The sequence below is a fragment of the Pseudomyrmex gracilis genome, unplaced genomic scaffold, assembly GCF_002006095.1.
Source record: "Pseudomyrmex gracilis isolate BER0280 unplaced genomic scaffold, ASM200609v1 scaffold_190, whole genome shotgun sequence".
NCBI classification, from domain to species: domain Eukaryota; kingdom Metazoa; phylum Arthropoda; class Insecta; order Hymenoptera; family Formicidae; genus Pseudomyrmex; species Pseudomyrmex gracilis.
The window spans coordinates 154,195-170,701 of record NW_018020774.1 but is presented as its reverse complement, the minus strand read 5'-3'; the positions used below and the strand labels follow the sequence as shown (position 1 = coordinate 170,701).

Genomic DNA, 16,507 nt, shown 5'->3' with positions numbered 1-16,507 from the left:
TGTCTCTTCATATCTAGTAAGTGGAGAGAGAAAATAATAAAGAAAAGATATTGTAACACATTCAGTTGTAAGGTTACTATTTTGCTTTGTATAAATAATTTTGTTTAAGAGTAATAGCAGTTTTTGTAGTTCAAGTTTTTACACCTCAACGATTTTTAAAATGAAAAACGTTTGAATTCAAAACATATAATCCAATTCAGACTATCTTTTTCCGTTTTCAAAAGTTTATATGTTTCTGTCGCTAGTTTTCCAAATTTAATTTCATTCAAAATTTCACAAAAACACACTGTTCTTTAATTAGTTTTATTTAAAAACTCGCTGAGGTGAAAAAACTAGAATTACAAAATTCACTATCGCTTTCAAAAAAAATCACTTTTTATACAAAACAAAACAGTAATAAACTTACAACTGAATATGTTACAATATCTTGTCGTTATATTTTTCTCCTCTGCTTACTAAATATGAAAAGACATGCGCAATTTTAATACTATTTGATCAAACCACATATATACAGCAAAAGAGAGAAAAAGAGAGAGAAAGTAGAAATCAATTCATTAAAATTTATTCTGACAATAATTTTGCTTGTAGTCCAAGTAATAATAAAAATTAATATGCAATAAATATCTGCGCATCTCAAAAAAAGAACATTTCGAGAAAATAAAGAAAAAGTTGTTTAGACATCGCGTATTGTCGAAGAAAGTGCGCACTTATGCTCGCGAACGCGCGTCTTACATTTCGTTCTCGTTTTGAACATCCTAAAGTTGAGTAGAAATCGGTCGTTCCTGTAAATCGTGATGAACGGCGGGAAAGATTGTGCGGTAAGGTGATGGTAGTGGATTGCGAAGGATTTTATTCGTTTAACGTAATACTTTAAGTCAGTCTTTCACTTTCACTGCTACAACGAACTACTCGATTGTGCGCAGAGGGCGTCCTAACACCACGTGCTCCGAGATTCTGTTTTAAGCGTCTTTTTCGTGAGACGTTTGTCAGTGTCGTATCGAATGTATAACACAGTGGTATTTTTATAAAACGAATAAATCATCAATAATTATCATGAAGTGTTTGCATAGATTCTATTTCATAGTTACACACTGTAAGTACAACAAATATTAATAGCAAAAAACCAGAGAATACCTTACTTTCAACTTAGATTTTTTAATTCAATTCAATTTTAATTGACATAAAAAATAGGATCATATAGAGCATGTAAAGCCATTAGCGTATGGGGATAAGAAAAACCGCAGTAATTGCTTACTGAGATTTTAAAATACAAATAAAAGCATTTCATGAATTAATTTTTTCATTTTTCAAAATATGTTTGTGTAATCTCTGACAAAATGTAGAGATAAATAAGATTGAATACGTGAATAGCCTGTTTGCAAAATTGGTAAAAATATGATAAAGTAAGTCACTTTTTCGAAACTTCATTCTTTTCTAGACATTATCTGTTTTGCATGCAACTTACTCGCTTTTGAAAGTGAGTTACGTAATTTTTATTTTAATGAGCTTTGAGAGAGAGAAAAAAAACCAGAATTTTAAAAGTAAAATAAAACCTATGGAGCTAAATCATAGTTATTCGTGAGTTGAGATAAAAGCTGCTGAAAGAACTTCATGTAATGTTTGGAAACGTTTCGATCATTTATATTTTGATCATCATCAGCCAAGCTTTTTTGACACGAGTATTATTTTATCTTTAACTTTTTTCCTTGACAGTAATATTATTTTAACATTAGATTATTTCACTTTTTTCACAAATTTAATTTATATTAATTTTGACTCATCTATGTTTTCATAATTCCGATAACAATGTTATATATTCAATGCGAGATAAAGAAGAGAACCATTATAGTAGTTTTGTTCTGAAAAAAAACGTAGTTTAGTAAAAAGTCACTATAGTGGCGCGTAGGAGAGAGAGAAAGAGAGAAAGATTTAAAGAATTAATAAATTATTTGTTGCTTAAGATGTTGTACATTTAATGCTCTTGTCAAGTAAATATTTTATTAAGAGTAAAAGTAACTTTTAAAAGCATTTTTTATTAATCAAATTTTCTTTATCTGTATCTTTCCTCAGATTCGAGATGATTTGAGTGTTACTATGAACATCACAAATTGGCACGATGAAATAACACAGAAAATCAAAAGATATTACAGCACTCATCAAAAACGAGTTCGATATGATAAAATCTAGCAACAAAAGAAATTAACAAACTTGGCTATTTGACTGTACAAAATCTCGAAAGATCGATATTATTCAATAGTGAAACCAAATTATTTCTCAGAAAGAAAGAGAGAGAGATGAGCTCGCCTATCATAGCAGTAATTAATGGCGCTATAAAAGCGGCCAGTATTCTTCTTGGCGTCAGTTTTGGTAAAATTACTATACTACCACTTCTACTTGCCACGATTGCATATTTCAATTACGATCTCATAGATCCGGAAAATCATCCGCGTGTGACAAAAAATCTGCGAAAAGAATATGATTTTGTTGTTATCGGTGGCGGATCGGCCGGAAGTGTCGTCGTCAATAGGTTGACCGAAAATTCCGATTGGAGTGTACTTCTGTTGGAAGCTGGCGGACACGAATCCGAAATATCAGATGTACCAATACTTTCGCTGTTTCTCCATAAAAGTAAGCTCGATTGGATGTATCAAGCACAGCCACAAGACAATGCTTGCCTAGCAATGACAAATCGTCGAAGCTGTTGGACTAGAGGCAAGGTAGAAAAGACAAATATAATCTACAAAAAATTTTCATTATTATTATTATTATTAATAATTATTAAACTTAATTATTAATTTTATAAGAGTGTTGATGTGTTTCTTTATTTATCAGTTAAACTCTGCTGAAAGTGAAAGCAAAAAACATTCTATCAAAAATTATCTCATTAAAATTTGTTGAAGGACATAAAGAAAAAATTGTAGTTTTATTTGTCGCTTCAGCATCCTCGTGGAGAATTAAAACAAAACAGCTTCTTATGAAACATATCACGCAGAATATAAGAATCCGGTTTCACCTAAAATGCATATGTTGTTTCAACATAGGTTACGTTTTAATTTGAAAAAAAATTTCTGTTTAAATAGCTCGTGTACAAAAGAGAATCAACAATTTCGACATAAAAACATGAAATAAGTAAATGATACATGAATAATTATAGTAACAGCGTTACGTTTATGTCCTAATTATTTATCATTACGTGTCTAGTGTCGAATGTCAAGTATATGTGGCATGCAATCAAATTGAAGTGAAAGTAATTCCCGATCTTGTTGCCACAATAAGTATGTCACGAAAAACAGACAAATATTTTTACAACGAAAATGTAAATATTTATTTGTTATAACAGTTTGAGATTATGTTATATGTGCAATGTTTACTTCATTTTTACAAAATTGGAAAAAACAAACAAGTTAAATATCTTACGAAGCTTCGTGAGATTGTTCACTAAGTGGCTCCCAAATACAAATGCTACTTAGAGCTGACATTATCTACACATTAAAGAAGATATCGATCGATAATTCGCTTGCTAGTGACAGATAATTGTTCTATTTTTTATTACCTGTACATTAATGAGTAAAATAATTTGAATTTTTTTTGTCAGGTTCTCGGAGGCTCTAGCGTTCTAAACACAATGCTGTATGTCAGAGGCAATAGAAGAGACTTTGACTCATGGCAAAGCCTTGGGAATCCTGGATGGAATTACGAAAACGTGCTTCCGTACTTCAAAAAGTCGGAGGACCAACGCAATCCATATCTTGCACGAAACAAAAGATACCATAGCACGGGTATATAGAAAAAGAAATGAGATATTACATACATATACAAGATACATGGTTTAGTTCTTTTTTGCTTTTATTCTAGGTGGTTATCTAACTGTGCAGGATGCGCCTTACCTGACGCCACTAGGTGTGGCGTTCTTAAAAGCAGGAAAAGAAATGGGTTACGATATAATCGACATCAACGGTGAACAGCAAACCGGTTTCGCTTTTTTTCAGTATACCATGCGAAGGGCAAGCAGATGCAGTACAGCTAAAGCATTTGTGCGACCAATTCAGCTGAGAAAAAATTTCGATTTATCCTTATGGAGTCATGTGACGCGAATACTGATAGATCCGCGAAGTAAACGGGCGTATGGAGTAAAGTTTATAAGAAACGGACGCGAGGAAGTCGTATTTGCTAAGAAAGAAGTGATTCTTTCGGCAGGTGCCATAAATAGTGTACAACTGCTTATGTTAAGCGGCGTTGGACCACGTGATCATCTAGAAAAGCTGGGGATTCCTGTGATTCAGGACTCACCTGGAGTCGGACAGAACTTGCAAGATCACATTGGTGTCGGGGGAATCATTTTTCCGATCGATTACTCTTTCACTCTTAGTAAAAGTAGTCGGATAATAAACATTAACACAGCTTTAAGATATGCTGTCACCGAAGACGGTCCATTGACATCAAGTATCGGTATCGAAACTGTCGGTTTTATATCAACAAAGTATGCCAATAAAAGCGACGACTGGCCCGATATTGAATTTATGTTAGTTTCCTCAGGAGTCAATAACGATCGCACAGCACAAGTTGCTCACGGTTTATCAAGCGAATATTTGAAGTACATGTACGATGAAATTAAAGAAACGGATAGCTTTACCATAATACCTATGTTACTCAGACCGAAATCGCGCGGTTATATCAAACTGAAATCCAAGAACCCGTTAGAACCTCCGCTTATGGTAGCCAACTATCTGACTCATCCAGACGACTTGGCAGTGTTGCGCGAAGGTGTCAAAGCGGCCATTGCTTTGGGAGAAACGAGCACTATGAAGAAATTTGGATCGAAATTTTATAGCAAATCACCGCCAAATTGCAGGCATATTCCACAATACACAGATGAATTTTTTGACTGTATTGTTCGACAATACACCATGACCATCTATCATATGTCCTGTACCGCACGAATGGGTCCACTAAATGACCCTATGGCCGTTGTAGATCCGGAATTGAAAGTTTATGGTGTCGCAGGTCTACGAGTTATCGACGCGTCTATCATGCCGGACATTACTAGTGGCAACATAAATGCACCTGTTATCATGTTGGCCGAAAAAGGCGCTGATCTAGTAAAAGCTACGTGGATGCGTCGTTTTAAGAGAAATAATATTAATGTGGCTATTTTCAATATATCAATTGATTAAGTAATTTCACATGACTATACATTGTTAATTAAATCTACAAAAGAATTTTTTAAGTTTTTTATTATTTACCAGAGAAAAAAGAAATTATAAAGTATTAATCGAGTATAACATTATAAAAAGTATTTACCTGTATAAGAAGATTAACAAGATCAAGTAAAACTCAAGCATTTAATATAACAAAAATTTACTGATTTATTTTCAAATATTTTTATATAGGTAGATATTCAATCTCTACATACATACATGTATATAAATCGCGTCTTATTGAAACTATATAAGTGTTCCTTACCACTTTATACGCGTATTTTTATGATGTTTCAACACTCAAACTGATTGTAAAACTAGTTGTAAAAAATAAGATATATTCTCTTACAAGTAAGAAAATTATCTTATTTTACAATTGGTTTTACACTTACTTATAGGTCTTAAACACAAATAAAAAAAAAGATTAACAATTTTTGCTGATTATAATAGTGCACAAATATATCTCATATTTAAATTCAAAACTAATTATCTCATCACTTACTAAAGATTGTTTTTATTCATCTGTAAATTTTTTTGACATAATGAATTTACGAAATAAGTTTCCTAATATTTACAACGTTTACATAGAAAGAGCGAAAGGTTGTATTATATTTAGAAAGTGTAAATATATATCATTAAGTCAATGTAGATAGGATTGTGACAAAGAATGTCACATAGGAAATTACATAAGCGATTATATATAAAAATCGTGTAAGTTTACCGAATAAAAACCGTCAAATTTTCATTAAACATCATTTTAAACAAAAACTACATATATGTGCATATATATACATAAATACACACACGCGCGCGCGCGCACATACATAGTATCTGCAACCAAATTATTTTACTTTTCAAGATTTTGTATTAAGATTTTATTATTACGTTATTATTGCTTATAGAAATAAATTCTAAAAATAACAATAAAATGCAGAATAAAAAATAAAAGTGATGTGAAAATTTACTCAATGTGTGATTGTATCGCGCAAAGTGCATCTGCCGTAACTGATAGTTGATCTGCCGAGCTGATGCAATTGCATCAAGCTGTTACACTCTCTAATGTAACGCACAAGCAAACACTGCTACAATTTACATTAAAAAAAAAAAGAAATCTAGAGTAAAACGTTAGGAACAAAGAATCACTATTTTTTTATTTATTAATATTTATTAGAGAACATACATTTCGAGTAAGATTGAAAAATAATATGACATCTTTCTAACATAAACTCCTAAATACTAAATTGATATTCTATATAATAAATAGATAGAATAGTATTTTCAAAGAATTGTGCTCGATTAATTCTCTACCTAGTAGCGCAATCTACAGACAAATTCAGCAAGCAAGACATAAATAATAATTTGTTTTTCTGTTGATAGATCTTAAGTATAAACTCTCTATTCTGTGTGTCAACAAAATGCGTTGTTTTGCAAGGCTTATCTAAATTGCTATATATTGTTAAATAACTTGCAAGGCTTATCTAAATTACTGTATAATGTTAAACAATTTGGAAAGATAAGTTTTTTCTAAAATTATCCTCTTTAAGTACTATTTTTCTCTAATTGCATGATAAAAAAAAATATAAAACAAAACAATAGTTATGCAAAATAAAGATTACGAAGTAAATCAAAGAACAATTGCTCAGCAATGCGACAGTCGCAAATTTCGCAATGCGAAAAATTATATATATAGATAGTTGTCTGCCGAACGGCACGTAGACATCATGTAAAAGAGAGAAAGTACGCCAATGAACTCTTTCTACCTCTCCTCGTGTAACGGCCACGAAAGCAAAGAGAAAGATGCCAACGTGTTACCGTGCATGAAAGAGAAGAAAGTCTATTCGCTACTCATGTGTACGCTAGCAAAAAATAAATGATATATCGTGCGTGCGATCACGTATCGTAGGTTGCTAGATTCTCATTTGATAACGTTTATTGCAAAATTGTATCAGTGCAAGTGAATTGCACGCTTTTGTTGTATATGATAACGTTTTGTTAAAAACAGCGCTTGACTTGTGTATATATGTATATATATACATATATTTCATGTATACACATATTATTAACAAAACTATATTTGTACTTTAAAGCTCGAATAGCATATGCTACATGTTTTTTTCTCTTATATTTTATTGGCAAAAGAAAAGAGTAATACATGTTATATATACATGATAAAATTTTATATTAACGCATATAATTATGTATATAAAATATATGTTAACTAATAAAATATTCAATTGAAATTTTATATTATTAACACACATACTACGTATATAAAATAAATGTTTTAAATAAATATAAAATATTAAATAACCTGTTCCGAAAAATATTTAGAACAACGAACTTTCTACAAGGTCACGTTTCCATGCAATGTTCGGTATTGGAAGAATATATCAGAAACTCCGGTTTTCACTCTGAACATTCACCACAGCACTGCAGTCTGGTTCTTACCGGCGCTAGTTTCATTTCTCTCGCTGGTGTCTTTCTCAATTTACTATCGGACATACGTGCAGACCAAAGTGAATCTTATCAAACGTAGTTGGTGCGTAAGAGGGAATTCAAGCGAAATGACGAAATTGGAGTGTAACCACGAATAACGGAAAAGTGACGGCAAGAGAAAGTGTAGTAAGGATCGTCTTGCGACATCAGCAATAAGACGAAATTGGAAGATCAACGCAAAAATGTGCACGCAAGTGGCTCTAACAAAGATGAAATTAACAAGAACATAATTAATAATAGTTCTTACAAAGATATCTTTGTAACAATGATACTCACATATCTACAACGTGCTGAATACATAGAACGTTGACGAGACGTCATATAAAAGATGTCATATAACTCAATTCTTATTGGATAATGTTGTTGTTGTCAGACAAGAGGTAAAAGAATATTTATAATAATTGAATGTGTATGCGCAAGCGATGCCAGTACTAAATTGTTCTTACAATACACTTTAGTACCAACCAAACTTTGCAGAAAAATTCGAAAATATTAGAAAAATTTAGTGTAAAAATTAATTAATGTTTATTTGTTTTCTTTCTTTCAGAAAACTTTTGTTCCTGTTGTTGCGTGAGAGAATAATTTGCTTGAATGACATGCATTCGGATACTGTGATGTTCGGCGATGTAAATAATTGGAAATGTCAACTCTACTAACCAGTTTTATTGGCACAACTTCCGTTCTCGGGCTTGGTTTAATTCCACTTTTGGCAATAGGTCTTACCGTGTATAAATACAACAATCTCGATCCAGAATCACATCCGCAAAATGCACAAGAAGTAAGATCACAGCTGGAGAAACAATAACAAAATTTAGCTATCCTGTATTTACGAAATCTGTCTTTTTTTTTTATCACAAAGTGAAGTTTATTATTTTCTATCTTTGCAGTCTATTCGCAGAAGAGATTTTTATTAATTTTTGTTTTTTGTTTCAATATTTAAGATTTAAACGGATTTAAATTTCATGATTTAAGTTTTGCTACATATAATCGTATACGAATTCTAGCTGCTGCGAATGTACGATTTTATTGTGGTCGGTGGTGGAAGTGCGGGTGCTGTAGTCGCTTCAAGATTGTCAGAGGTGGCTAATTGGACGGTGCTGCTGTTAGAAGCCGGCGGTGACGAGAATGAAATCTCGGATATTCCCGTGCTCGCTGGGTATACTCAGCTCACAGATTTCGATTGGAAATACCAAACCTCACCGTCCAGCATGTCTGCTTATTGTCTCGCTATGATAGGCGGCAGATGTTCTTGGCCACGCGGGAAAGTTCTCGGTGGTAGCAGCGTCTTGAACGCTATGGTTTACGTTCGCGGCAATCGGCAAGTACACTCCTTAATCAATAGAATCATAATGCCTGTAGCGAGGTAAAACAATAAAATAATAAGTCGAGGTTTGACTTCTGACTAAAGTGTTCTCCGCAATGATTTTTTCAAATTAAAATTTACAAGAGGATAAAGAAGTTAGTTTTATATACAAGATGCAAAATAAGCATCTGATATAAATTGTCGAATTTAATTCAAATTATAATGTGTATCAACTTGCACTTAAAAAATATTTTGCACAAATATTCAATGCTTAACTCTTACTGACCTTATTATTTCTTTTATATAGTTAACTGTGCTAAGAAAACCGTATGCAATTTAAATTTGATAAAAAAATAACAATTGAAACCATGTTTTAGACACGACTACGACAACTGGGCTCAATTAGGTAACATCGGGTGGAGTTATGAAGAAGTACTTCCTTATTTCCTCAAATCTGAAGACAATCGAAATCCATATTTAGCGAGAACGTCTTATCACAAAACAGGAGGTTACTTGACGGTGCAAGAACCGCCCTGGAAAACTCCTTTGGCAATTGCTTTTCTGCAAGCTGGCCAAGAAATGGGTTACGAAAATCGCGATATCAACGGATTCAATCAAACTGGTTTTATGTTGACGCAAATGACAATTCGACGTAGCGCTCGATGTTCAACGGCAAAGGCTTTTTTACGACCGGTAAAAAATAGGCCGAATCTACATATAGCTATGTATGCTCAAGCCATAAGAGTGCTATTTAACGCCGAGAAAAGAGCAACAGGCGTAGAATTCCTTCGCAATAATAGACAGCAGATTGTGCGATGTAGAAGAGAAATTATCTTATCTGCCGGTGCGATTAATTCGCCTCAGTTGCTTATGCTGTCCGGGATCGGCCCTAAAGAGCACCTGATCGAGCTCGGTATACCGGTAATATCCGATTTGCGTGTCGGAGATAATCTTCAGGATCATGTCGGCCTTGGCGGACTGACTTTTCTTATAAAAGAGCCGATAACTTTACAAAAAGATCGATTTCAGACTTTTTCAGTAATGATGGAATACGTCTTGAAAGAACGAGGACCTATGACCACTTCAGGAATCGAGGGATTGGCCTTTCTTAATACCAAGTACGCTGACAAATCTGGAGATTATCCAGATATGCAATTTCATTTCGCACCAAGCTCCATCAATTCTGACGGCGAACAAATAAAGAAAATTCTCAATTTGAGAGATCGAGTGTACAACACGATGTACAAGCCATTACACAACTCTGAAACTTGGTCAATCCTGCCACTTCTGCTGCGTCCAAAAAGTACAGGATGGATCAGGCTGAAGAGCAGAAATCCTTTAGTTTATCCCGATATTAATCCCAATTATTTTACACATAAGGAAGACATAGACGTTCTTGTGGAGGGGATCAGGCTAGCAATGCGAGTGTCGAACACTAGTGCGTTTCAGCGATTCGGCTCGAGACCTCACACAATCCGTATGCCGGGCTGCTACAATTATCCGTTCAACACGTATGAATATTGGGAATGTGCCTTGCGACACTTCACTTTCTCGATCTATCATCCAACAAGTACATGCAAAATGGGACCGCGGACTGATCCTACAGCCGTTGTAGATCCACGGCTTAAAGTTTACGGAGTAAAGGGACTCAGAGTCGTCGATGCTTCTATAATGCCAAATATCGTAAGCGGCAATCCAAACGCCCCGACCATTATGATCGGTGAAAAAGCTAGCGACATTATCAAAGAGGACTGGCGAATAAAACGAAAACGAAATGCCGGAAGGTGACAAATTAAATTGTTACTCTACTAGAAATTTTTTACTTTCTTAAAATTGTTTTACATATCTTTCCAATTCTATTAATAATATCAAATATTTTTTTATGGTTTATATTTTACGTCCTACGTATTTTCATTTTTTCTCCACGCTTTTTGCAGTGTCATCAATTCGTTTTTCTTTATTATTTTTTTCTTTGTTATCTCGAAAAGAGATTTGTGAATTGAGTTATACTAATCGCAAAAAATTAATAAATCTCAAAAACTTAATGACTAAATAGATTTATATATATAACAAATTTCGATATAAAAGGTATTATGATATAAAAGATATTATGTGTTTCAAAACATATTGAATATAGTATGCGAGTATATGCTGTTATAAAAATGTTCTTAATAAATACATATGTATACAAGTAACCAATATAATAATTCTGACGAGAACTCTATAAAGCAAGAGAATTTCTATGGGCATATATATATATATATATATATATATATATATATATATATAATATACAGGTTGTCTTAGATCTAGACTAATCATATCAAATGTTACTAATAGATTCTTGAAGTTATTTTGACATGGAAATAATTTCGTCGTACAAACGTTCTATAAACTGCAATAGTTTTTAAGAATAAAAACAGTGGTTTTTTAAAACATCGTGATCTACTTTTAAATACCGACGTAATTTTATATAAAATAATACTACACTAATATCTTAAGATTATGTGTTAATTTGCAGATATTTATTAATCTGTTATATATATGATATTAATATTTGTCTCACAAAAAATATTAATTGAGATATAAACATTAGAATATAAATGTACATCGAGTTGTTACAGCATGTAAAATTTGTATTACAAACGACAATATTTGTATATTCTACATATATGTATTAAAAGTCAAGAGAATTGTAAGTGGCAAAGTCACAAAATATCATTAAAGTGGCCATCTTTTGCAACAAAAACTCTCTCTCTCTCTCTCTCTCTCTCTTTCTCTATAAAAAAATCCTGCTTAATAATCGATGCCTGCAGCTAAACTTGTCGAGAATAAAAATGAATTTTAAATATTGCTAATTTATCTAATCACCGTGCGTGTCACGAACATTCAATGCTATCTGTGATATTTTATACAAAGTTCAAGCGTAGCGATGCGGTTGTACTTTGATCAAGCAAAAAGACAATTAAAATCTAGACTAAAAGAACGTAAAAATAAATTAATAATTTTAATATTATAATAATTTAAAATTTTTAAATTAATAAGTTTTAAACAAAATGTATAAAAAGAATACAGTCATGAAACACATGAGGAATTATGATGTCGATAACATTTTTTGTTGCGCGCGCGTGTGACCGAAAAAATATATTTCGACAAAAACGTTCCGAGCTCTCTTTTGTGACAAAGTCACAACACACAAAGTAACAAACTTTTGTTAACATAGTTTGTCGTATAATACCATAGACGTAGAATATATAGACTGCGCGTTTGGCTGAAAAGACGTCTTCATGGTTGACAGAGACAACATTGAACAGTAACTCTTTCTCTGTCTATCAATGTCTGTGGTGGGATCAGGGCCTACTGTTTCATACCACCTAACCTGCCATCACCCCTTAATCTCTTTCACTCTTCTTCACCCCCACTATTTTTCTATCCCCACTTTTCCACTACTATTCTAACAATCAGCGAAGACTTCTTTTTTCTCCACTACTTCGCTAGATGAGGCTACTGTTCAACACCAGCTGTCTCTCTCAACGTTGAAGACATTTTCTTAACATGGCAAAGGTAGGGAACGCGCAGTCTATACATTCTACATCTATGTATAATACCTATTGACATGTAATACGACATTTTACTTTTTAAAACAAGAGCCTGGGGAAATCGCACCAGCAATGTTTTTTCGATTTAGTAAATTGAAAAACGCTCGTGATGCAAAACAACAACAAAAAAGAAACAGGTCAAAAACGAGCTGAACAAATATTCACAAGGGAAGTGACGCAAATGTTCCTCTCTGATTTCGATGAGCTTCAAATATATTACGCGCGGAGACAGCTCGATGCATGCTTATATATTCGCAGATCTTTGTTAATTAAGATCTCGATAATTATTGCAAATCTCGAAAAAAGATATAGGACTCAGTTTTACTCTTTCTGCCTACGAGAGATTGTACACCAATTGTCAAACACCCTGTATATACCGAATAATAATACGCTCAGATATAAAAAGCGTATACGCCCATACTATGTACACTATATCACATTTTATTTCATGTTTGTACAGAACAGTAAACGCATGTGTGTCAAAAGTATTTCAAAAACTTTAGATTTTGAGTTATACTTCGAAAAAAAGATCGATTTCACAGAAATACTATACATTAATAATAATAAAAGTCTGATGTATTCGCAAGTTTTATTCTTTGTTAACTTTTAATGTGAAATTGACGAGTTTACATGCATTTATCATAGAAACACGTAGATATTTTTTTTTTTTATTTGTAAGAGCGGATGTAAGATAGACGATTAAAAATCTTGAACGAAAGAGATCGTAACGACTTTCGAATAGTGAGCGAGCGAGCGTTATTTTATATAACGTTGCATCTCACGTGCCAAAAGTCACGCACATGGAATGCACATTTTCATCCTGGATTTGCTCGAGTGATTTCCGCTTCCTTATCTCATCTGTTGATATACCAAGCAAAACACACACACACACAATAATAATACGTTACAGGCATGCCATAAGCAACATAAACATTTTAGTCTCTTTGTGTTTGGATAACCACAAAATTTAATTGAAATTTCTTCAATTCACAGATTGTTCTTTTAATGCGAAAAAACAGCACTTTTATTTTGTGCCGTTAAACTGATAAAATCGTCCGACGCGTTACACAGATTCCCCGCATCCCGCAAAGAAAGAGGACAGTGAAAGTGACCAACTGCCGTATTTACATAGGACTACCTTGTTTGTTATGTGCGGAAAAAGTTTGCGGGAAGTATAACTAACAAAAGAAAGCGTACTGGAAAGACTGCGAAGAGGTGTTATCTCCGATAATACCAAGAGGAACTGTCATGTATTACGTAAATCTTGAACAAACTTTCTTTCATGTAACCTCGAATTACAAACAGAATTATATGTATTGTTCAGTAACAACGTAACCTCTCGGTTTACGCATAGTAAAAAGATAGTAAAGAAGAGAATATTTATAAAGAATAAAGTATATGCAGCACTTAAGAGCGCGCAAACGTATAGAAAAAAACAGTACTTTATACTTCTTGAAGAGCATATTTGTATTGCAACATTTTTCTTTTACATGACCATTACACAGACCTACAATTTATTACTGTAGTATAGAAAGTGCATTATTAGTTTGAAAGTGAGAATATATAAATATATTTGCTAAGCTAGAACATAATATTAAAGACAAATATTTATATATGACCCTGTATAATACGGTAAAATTTAACTTGTCATATTAAAAACAGTAATTTTGATATATTAATTTTATAAATTTTTTAAAAGCATACTGTTTCTTTTGATATATTTTAACATAATTACACATATAATATATAACTAGATTGTCATTAGAGCCGTAGTTATCCAATTCAACAATTCTCTCCTATCATTTTTTAAATAGATAATAAAATATCAAATATGATAAATTTTGATATTCTTCATGCGATTTATGAGTTATCAAAATAGTGACAGAGAATTGCCACTGATGCAATGATACTAATAATATTACAGAATGTAATAATGTTTCAAGTCACCTAACCGGTTTTAATGTCGAGTAATATTACCATGTCGTTGACATGTACCAAATCAAATCTTGTGTACATTACATATGCAAAAAAACTGAAAAAAAGACGTGCTACATATTTTTATTATATATCACGCAACAAAATAGAATGCTTAGATAATTGAAGATTTCTTTCAAGCGCAATAAAATGCATTGAATAAAGTGGATTATTTTGCGACTTTCCTTGTGCGTCAGCTAACGTGTGTGAAATTTGTATATCATGAATGGTTTTCATTCCCGATGATGCTCACGTAGGGAGCAGATAAGTCTCACACTTGATTGTGAAATGACAATTATATGCTTCTATGCGGCAATCAACATTTAAGTATATTTGTATATCTTTGTGTTTTGTCTAAATATAAAAACTAAGTATAAAACTAATTCCTTAAATAATTCCCAGAAGTTATTGTTTCTCTTATAAAAAATAAAAAAAGTCAATGATTTGAATATTACTTGAATTACGTATAATGAATCCACTTATTACGCACTGATGATTACACTTGTTGTTTATTGAGCCAACAATTTAAATAACATCATCATTTGCATTACAATTTGCGGTACAATTTGTATTGCAATTAGTACCACAGCTTCAAGCCATATCTAATAGATGATTCTAATAAGATTTTTGTAAATTAGTAATTTTTATTATAATGAAATATAATCTCTCTCTAGACGTTTTGCGTTTTTACATAATTTCTTACTGTATTTGTATGTAAATCTTAGTTTTATAGTTTCAAGTGCTTTAGTCATATATATAATTCTTAATCAAGAAGTGAGAAATTATTTGTTAAAAATTAAAATTAGTTTTAATAAATAAAGTGTAATATTTGACAAACTTTTCTTATTCCTATTTTAATTAATAAATTTATCCATGCAATCCGTCATATGCAATCCATCTGCTATATTTTCAGTAACACTTAAAAAAAACCTTATAATTAAGATCAACAGAATATTACAAATATTTTTTAAAGATGTTGTAGACTTTAGAAGTGTAAATGTGAAGTAAAAAACTTAAAATGTCAAAATTTTAATTCCACAATGTGACTGCTATAATTTTTATAATTTATTAGATTATCTATTTTTCCTATCAACACGTATGTGTGTCGTCTAAATAAAAAGCTGCTATTTTTTTCATTCTTGCAAATGTGATTACGTATCTTATATACGCATGAAGATAGCAGCAGTTTACTTAACACATTTTTGCTAGCAAGATACAGATACGTATATAGACATGTGCATATATACAATATATGTACCCGCGTGCGCATACACATATATATGTGTACATAAATATATATAAAATGAAGAAAATACTTTCACTGCAAATGTGTGTGGTTGAGAAACTTTGGTAAGGACGAGAAGGCTAGGCACGAGTGGGAACGAAAAAGACGGTGAGAGTGGAAATGGATGAAGGTATATCGGTGCAGTACCGTACCGCTCTTCTTACTGTTATTACCGACTCTATCGCGATCACTCGATTATCGTCACATTATTTGATGACCTTTCAATATGTGTGCAACTCTTTGGCAAAAGTTATGATGCTAACACGTACGTTGTATTTTGATCTTGTGAAATTCTTTTCATGTAATCATCAGCAAACAGTTTTTCCGAACAGAAATCAAAATGATCAGATTTAGCGCATTAAATTTTCTTATTTATTTCAAGTGAAAATTTTTAGAACGATTATTTATAATGACTGTATCTATTTTTTGTCAGTGCAAAAGTGTCGTAATAAGTGCTGTAATGATAATCAGGTTACAGAAGAATACTGTGTGTCAAGAATTAAGACATCAAAAGAAATGATCCTTGTACTGAAGATGACGTATGTAGTGTGTATAACATTATATTATATAATTGTTTTATTATTATTATTATTATTATTATTATTATTATTATTATTATTATTATTATTATTATTATTATTATGTACATGTA

General features: G+C 32.2%; 4 protein-coding genes across 9 annotated transcripts in view; 3 read left to right on the top strand and 1 right to left on the bottom strand.

Annotated features, from left to right (window-relative positions):
• The window catches only part of LOC109858161 (flotillin-2), a 62,484-nt gene that overhangs the window by 28,723 nt on the left and 17,254 nt on the right, over positions 1-16,507 (bottom strand). The gene's annotated exons all lie outside the window — the stretch shown is intronic.
• Positions 288-5,330, top strand: LOC109858153 (glucose dehydrogenase [FAD, quinone]-like). The gene is made up of 4 exons (XM_020435147.1): positions 288-1,093; positions 2,071-2,717; positions 3,596-3,779; positions 3,856-5,330. Exons 2-4 carry the CDS (start codon positions 2,295-2,297, stop codon positions 5,172-5,174), a joined length of 1,926 nt encoding a protein of 641 aa, XP_020290736.1. The 5' UTR covers positions 288-1,093; positions 2,071-2,294; the 3' UTR covers positions 5,175-5,330.
• On the top strand, positions 7,601-10,880 carry LOC109858159 (glucose dehydrogenase [FAD, quinone]). The gene is made up of 4 exons (XM_020435166.1): positions 7,601-8,074; positions 8,242-8,472; positions 8,699-9,012; positions 9,375-10,880. The coding sequence occupies exons 2-4, from the start codon at positions 8,335-8,337 to the stop codon at positions 10,783-10,785; spliced, it is 1,863 nt and encodes a 620-aa protein (XP_020290755.1). The 5' UTR covers positions 7,601-8,074; positions 8,242-8,334; the 3' UTR covers positions 10,786-10,880.
• Positions 15,925-16,507, top strand: part of LOC109858157 (glucose dehydrogenase [FAD, quinone]) — a 5,515-nt gene continuing 4,932 nt past the window's right edge. For 3 of the 6 annotated variants that reach the window (XM_020435163.1, XM_020435161.1, XM_020435159.1), the window contains exon 1: positions 15,925-16,394. The gene's annotated coding sequence lies outside the window, so the exon portion shown is untranslated. Of the gene's footprint in view, positions 16,402-16,507 lie in introns of all 6 variants that reach the window. The other 3 variants (XM_020435164.1, XM_020435157.1, XM_020435158.1) reach the window with 2 other exon arrangements.

Bases quoted from the DNA above. Each gene is read 5' to 3' on its own strand.
- LOC109858153 (XM_020435147.1), top strand. From the start codon at position 2,295: ATGAGCTCGCCTATCATAGCAGTAATTAATGGCGCTATAAAAGCGGCC. The intron at 2,718-3,595 runs GTAGAAAAGACA...TTTTTTTGTCAG, and splicing joins GCTGTTGGACTAGAGGCAAG to GTTCTCGGAGGCTCTAGCGT. The intron at 3,780-3,855 runs GTATATAGAAAA...CTTTTATTCTAG, and splicing joins CAAAAGATACCATAGCACGG to GTGGTTATCTAACTGTGCAG.
- LOC109858159 (XM_020435166.1), top strand. From the start codon at position 8,335: ATGTCAACTCTACTAACCAGTTTTATTGGCACAACTTCCGTTCTCGGG. The intron at 8,473-8,698 runs GTAAGATCACAG...TACGAATTCTAG, and splicing joins ATCCGCAAAATGCACAAGAA to CTGCTGCGAATGTACGATTT. The intron at 9,013-9,374 runs GCAAGTACACTC...ACCATGTTTTAG, and splicing joins GTTTACGTTCGCGGCAATCG to ACACGACTACGACAACTGGG.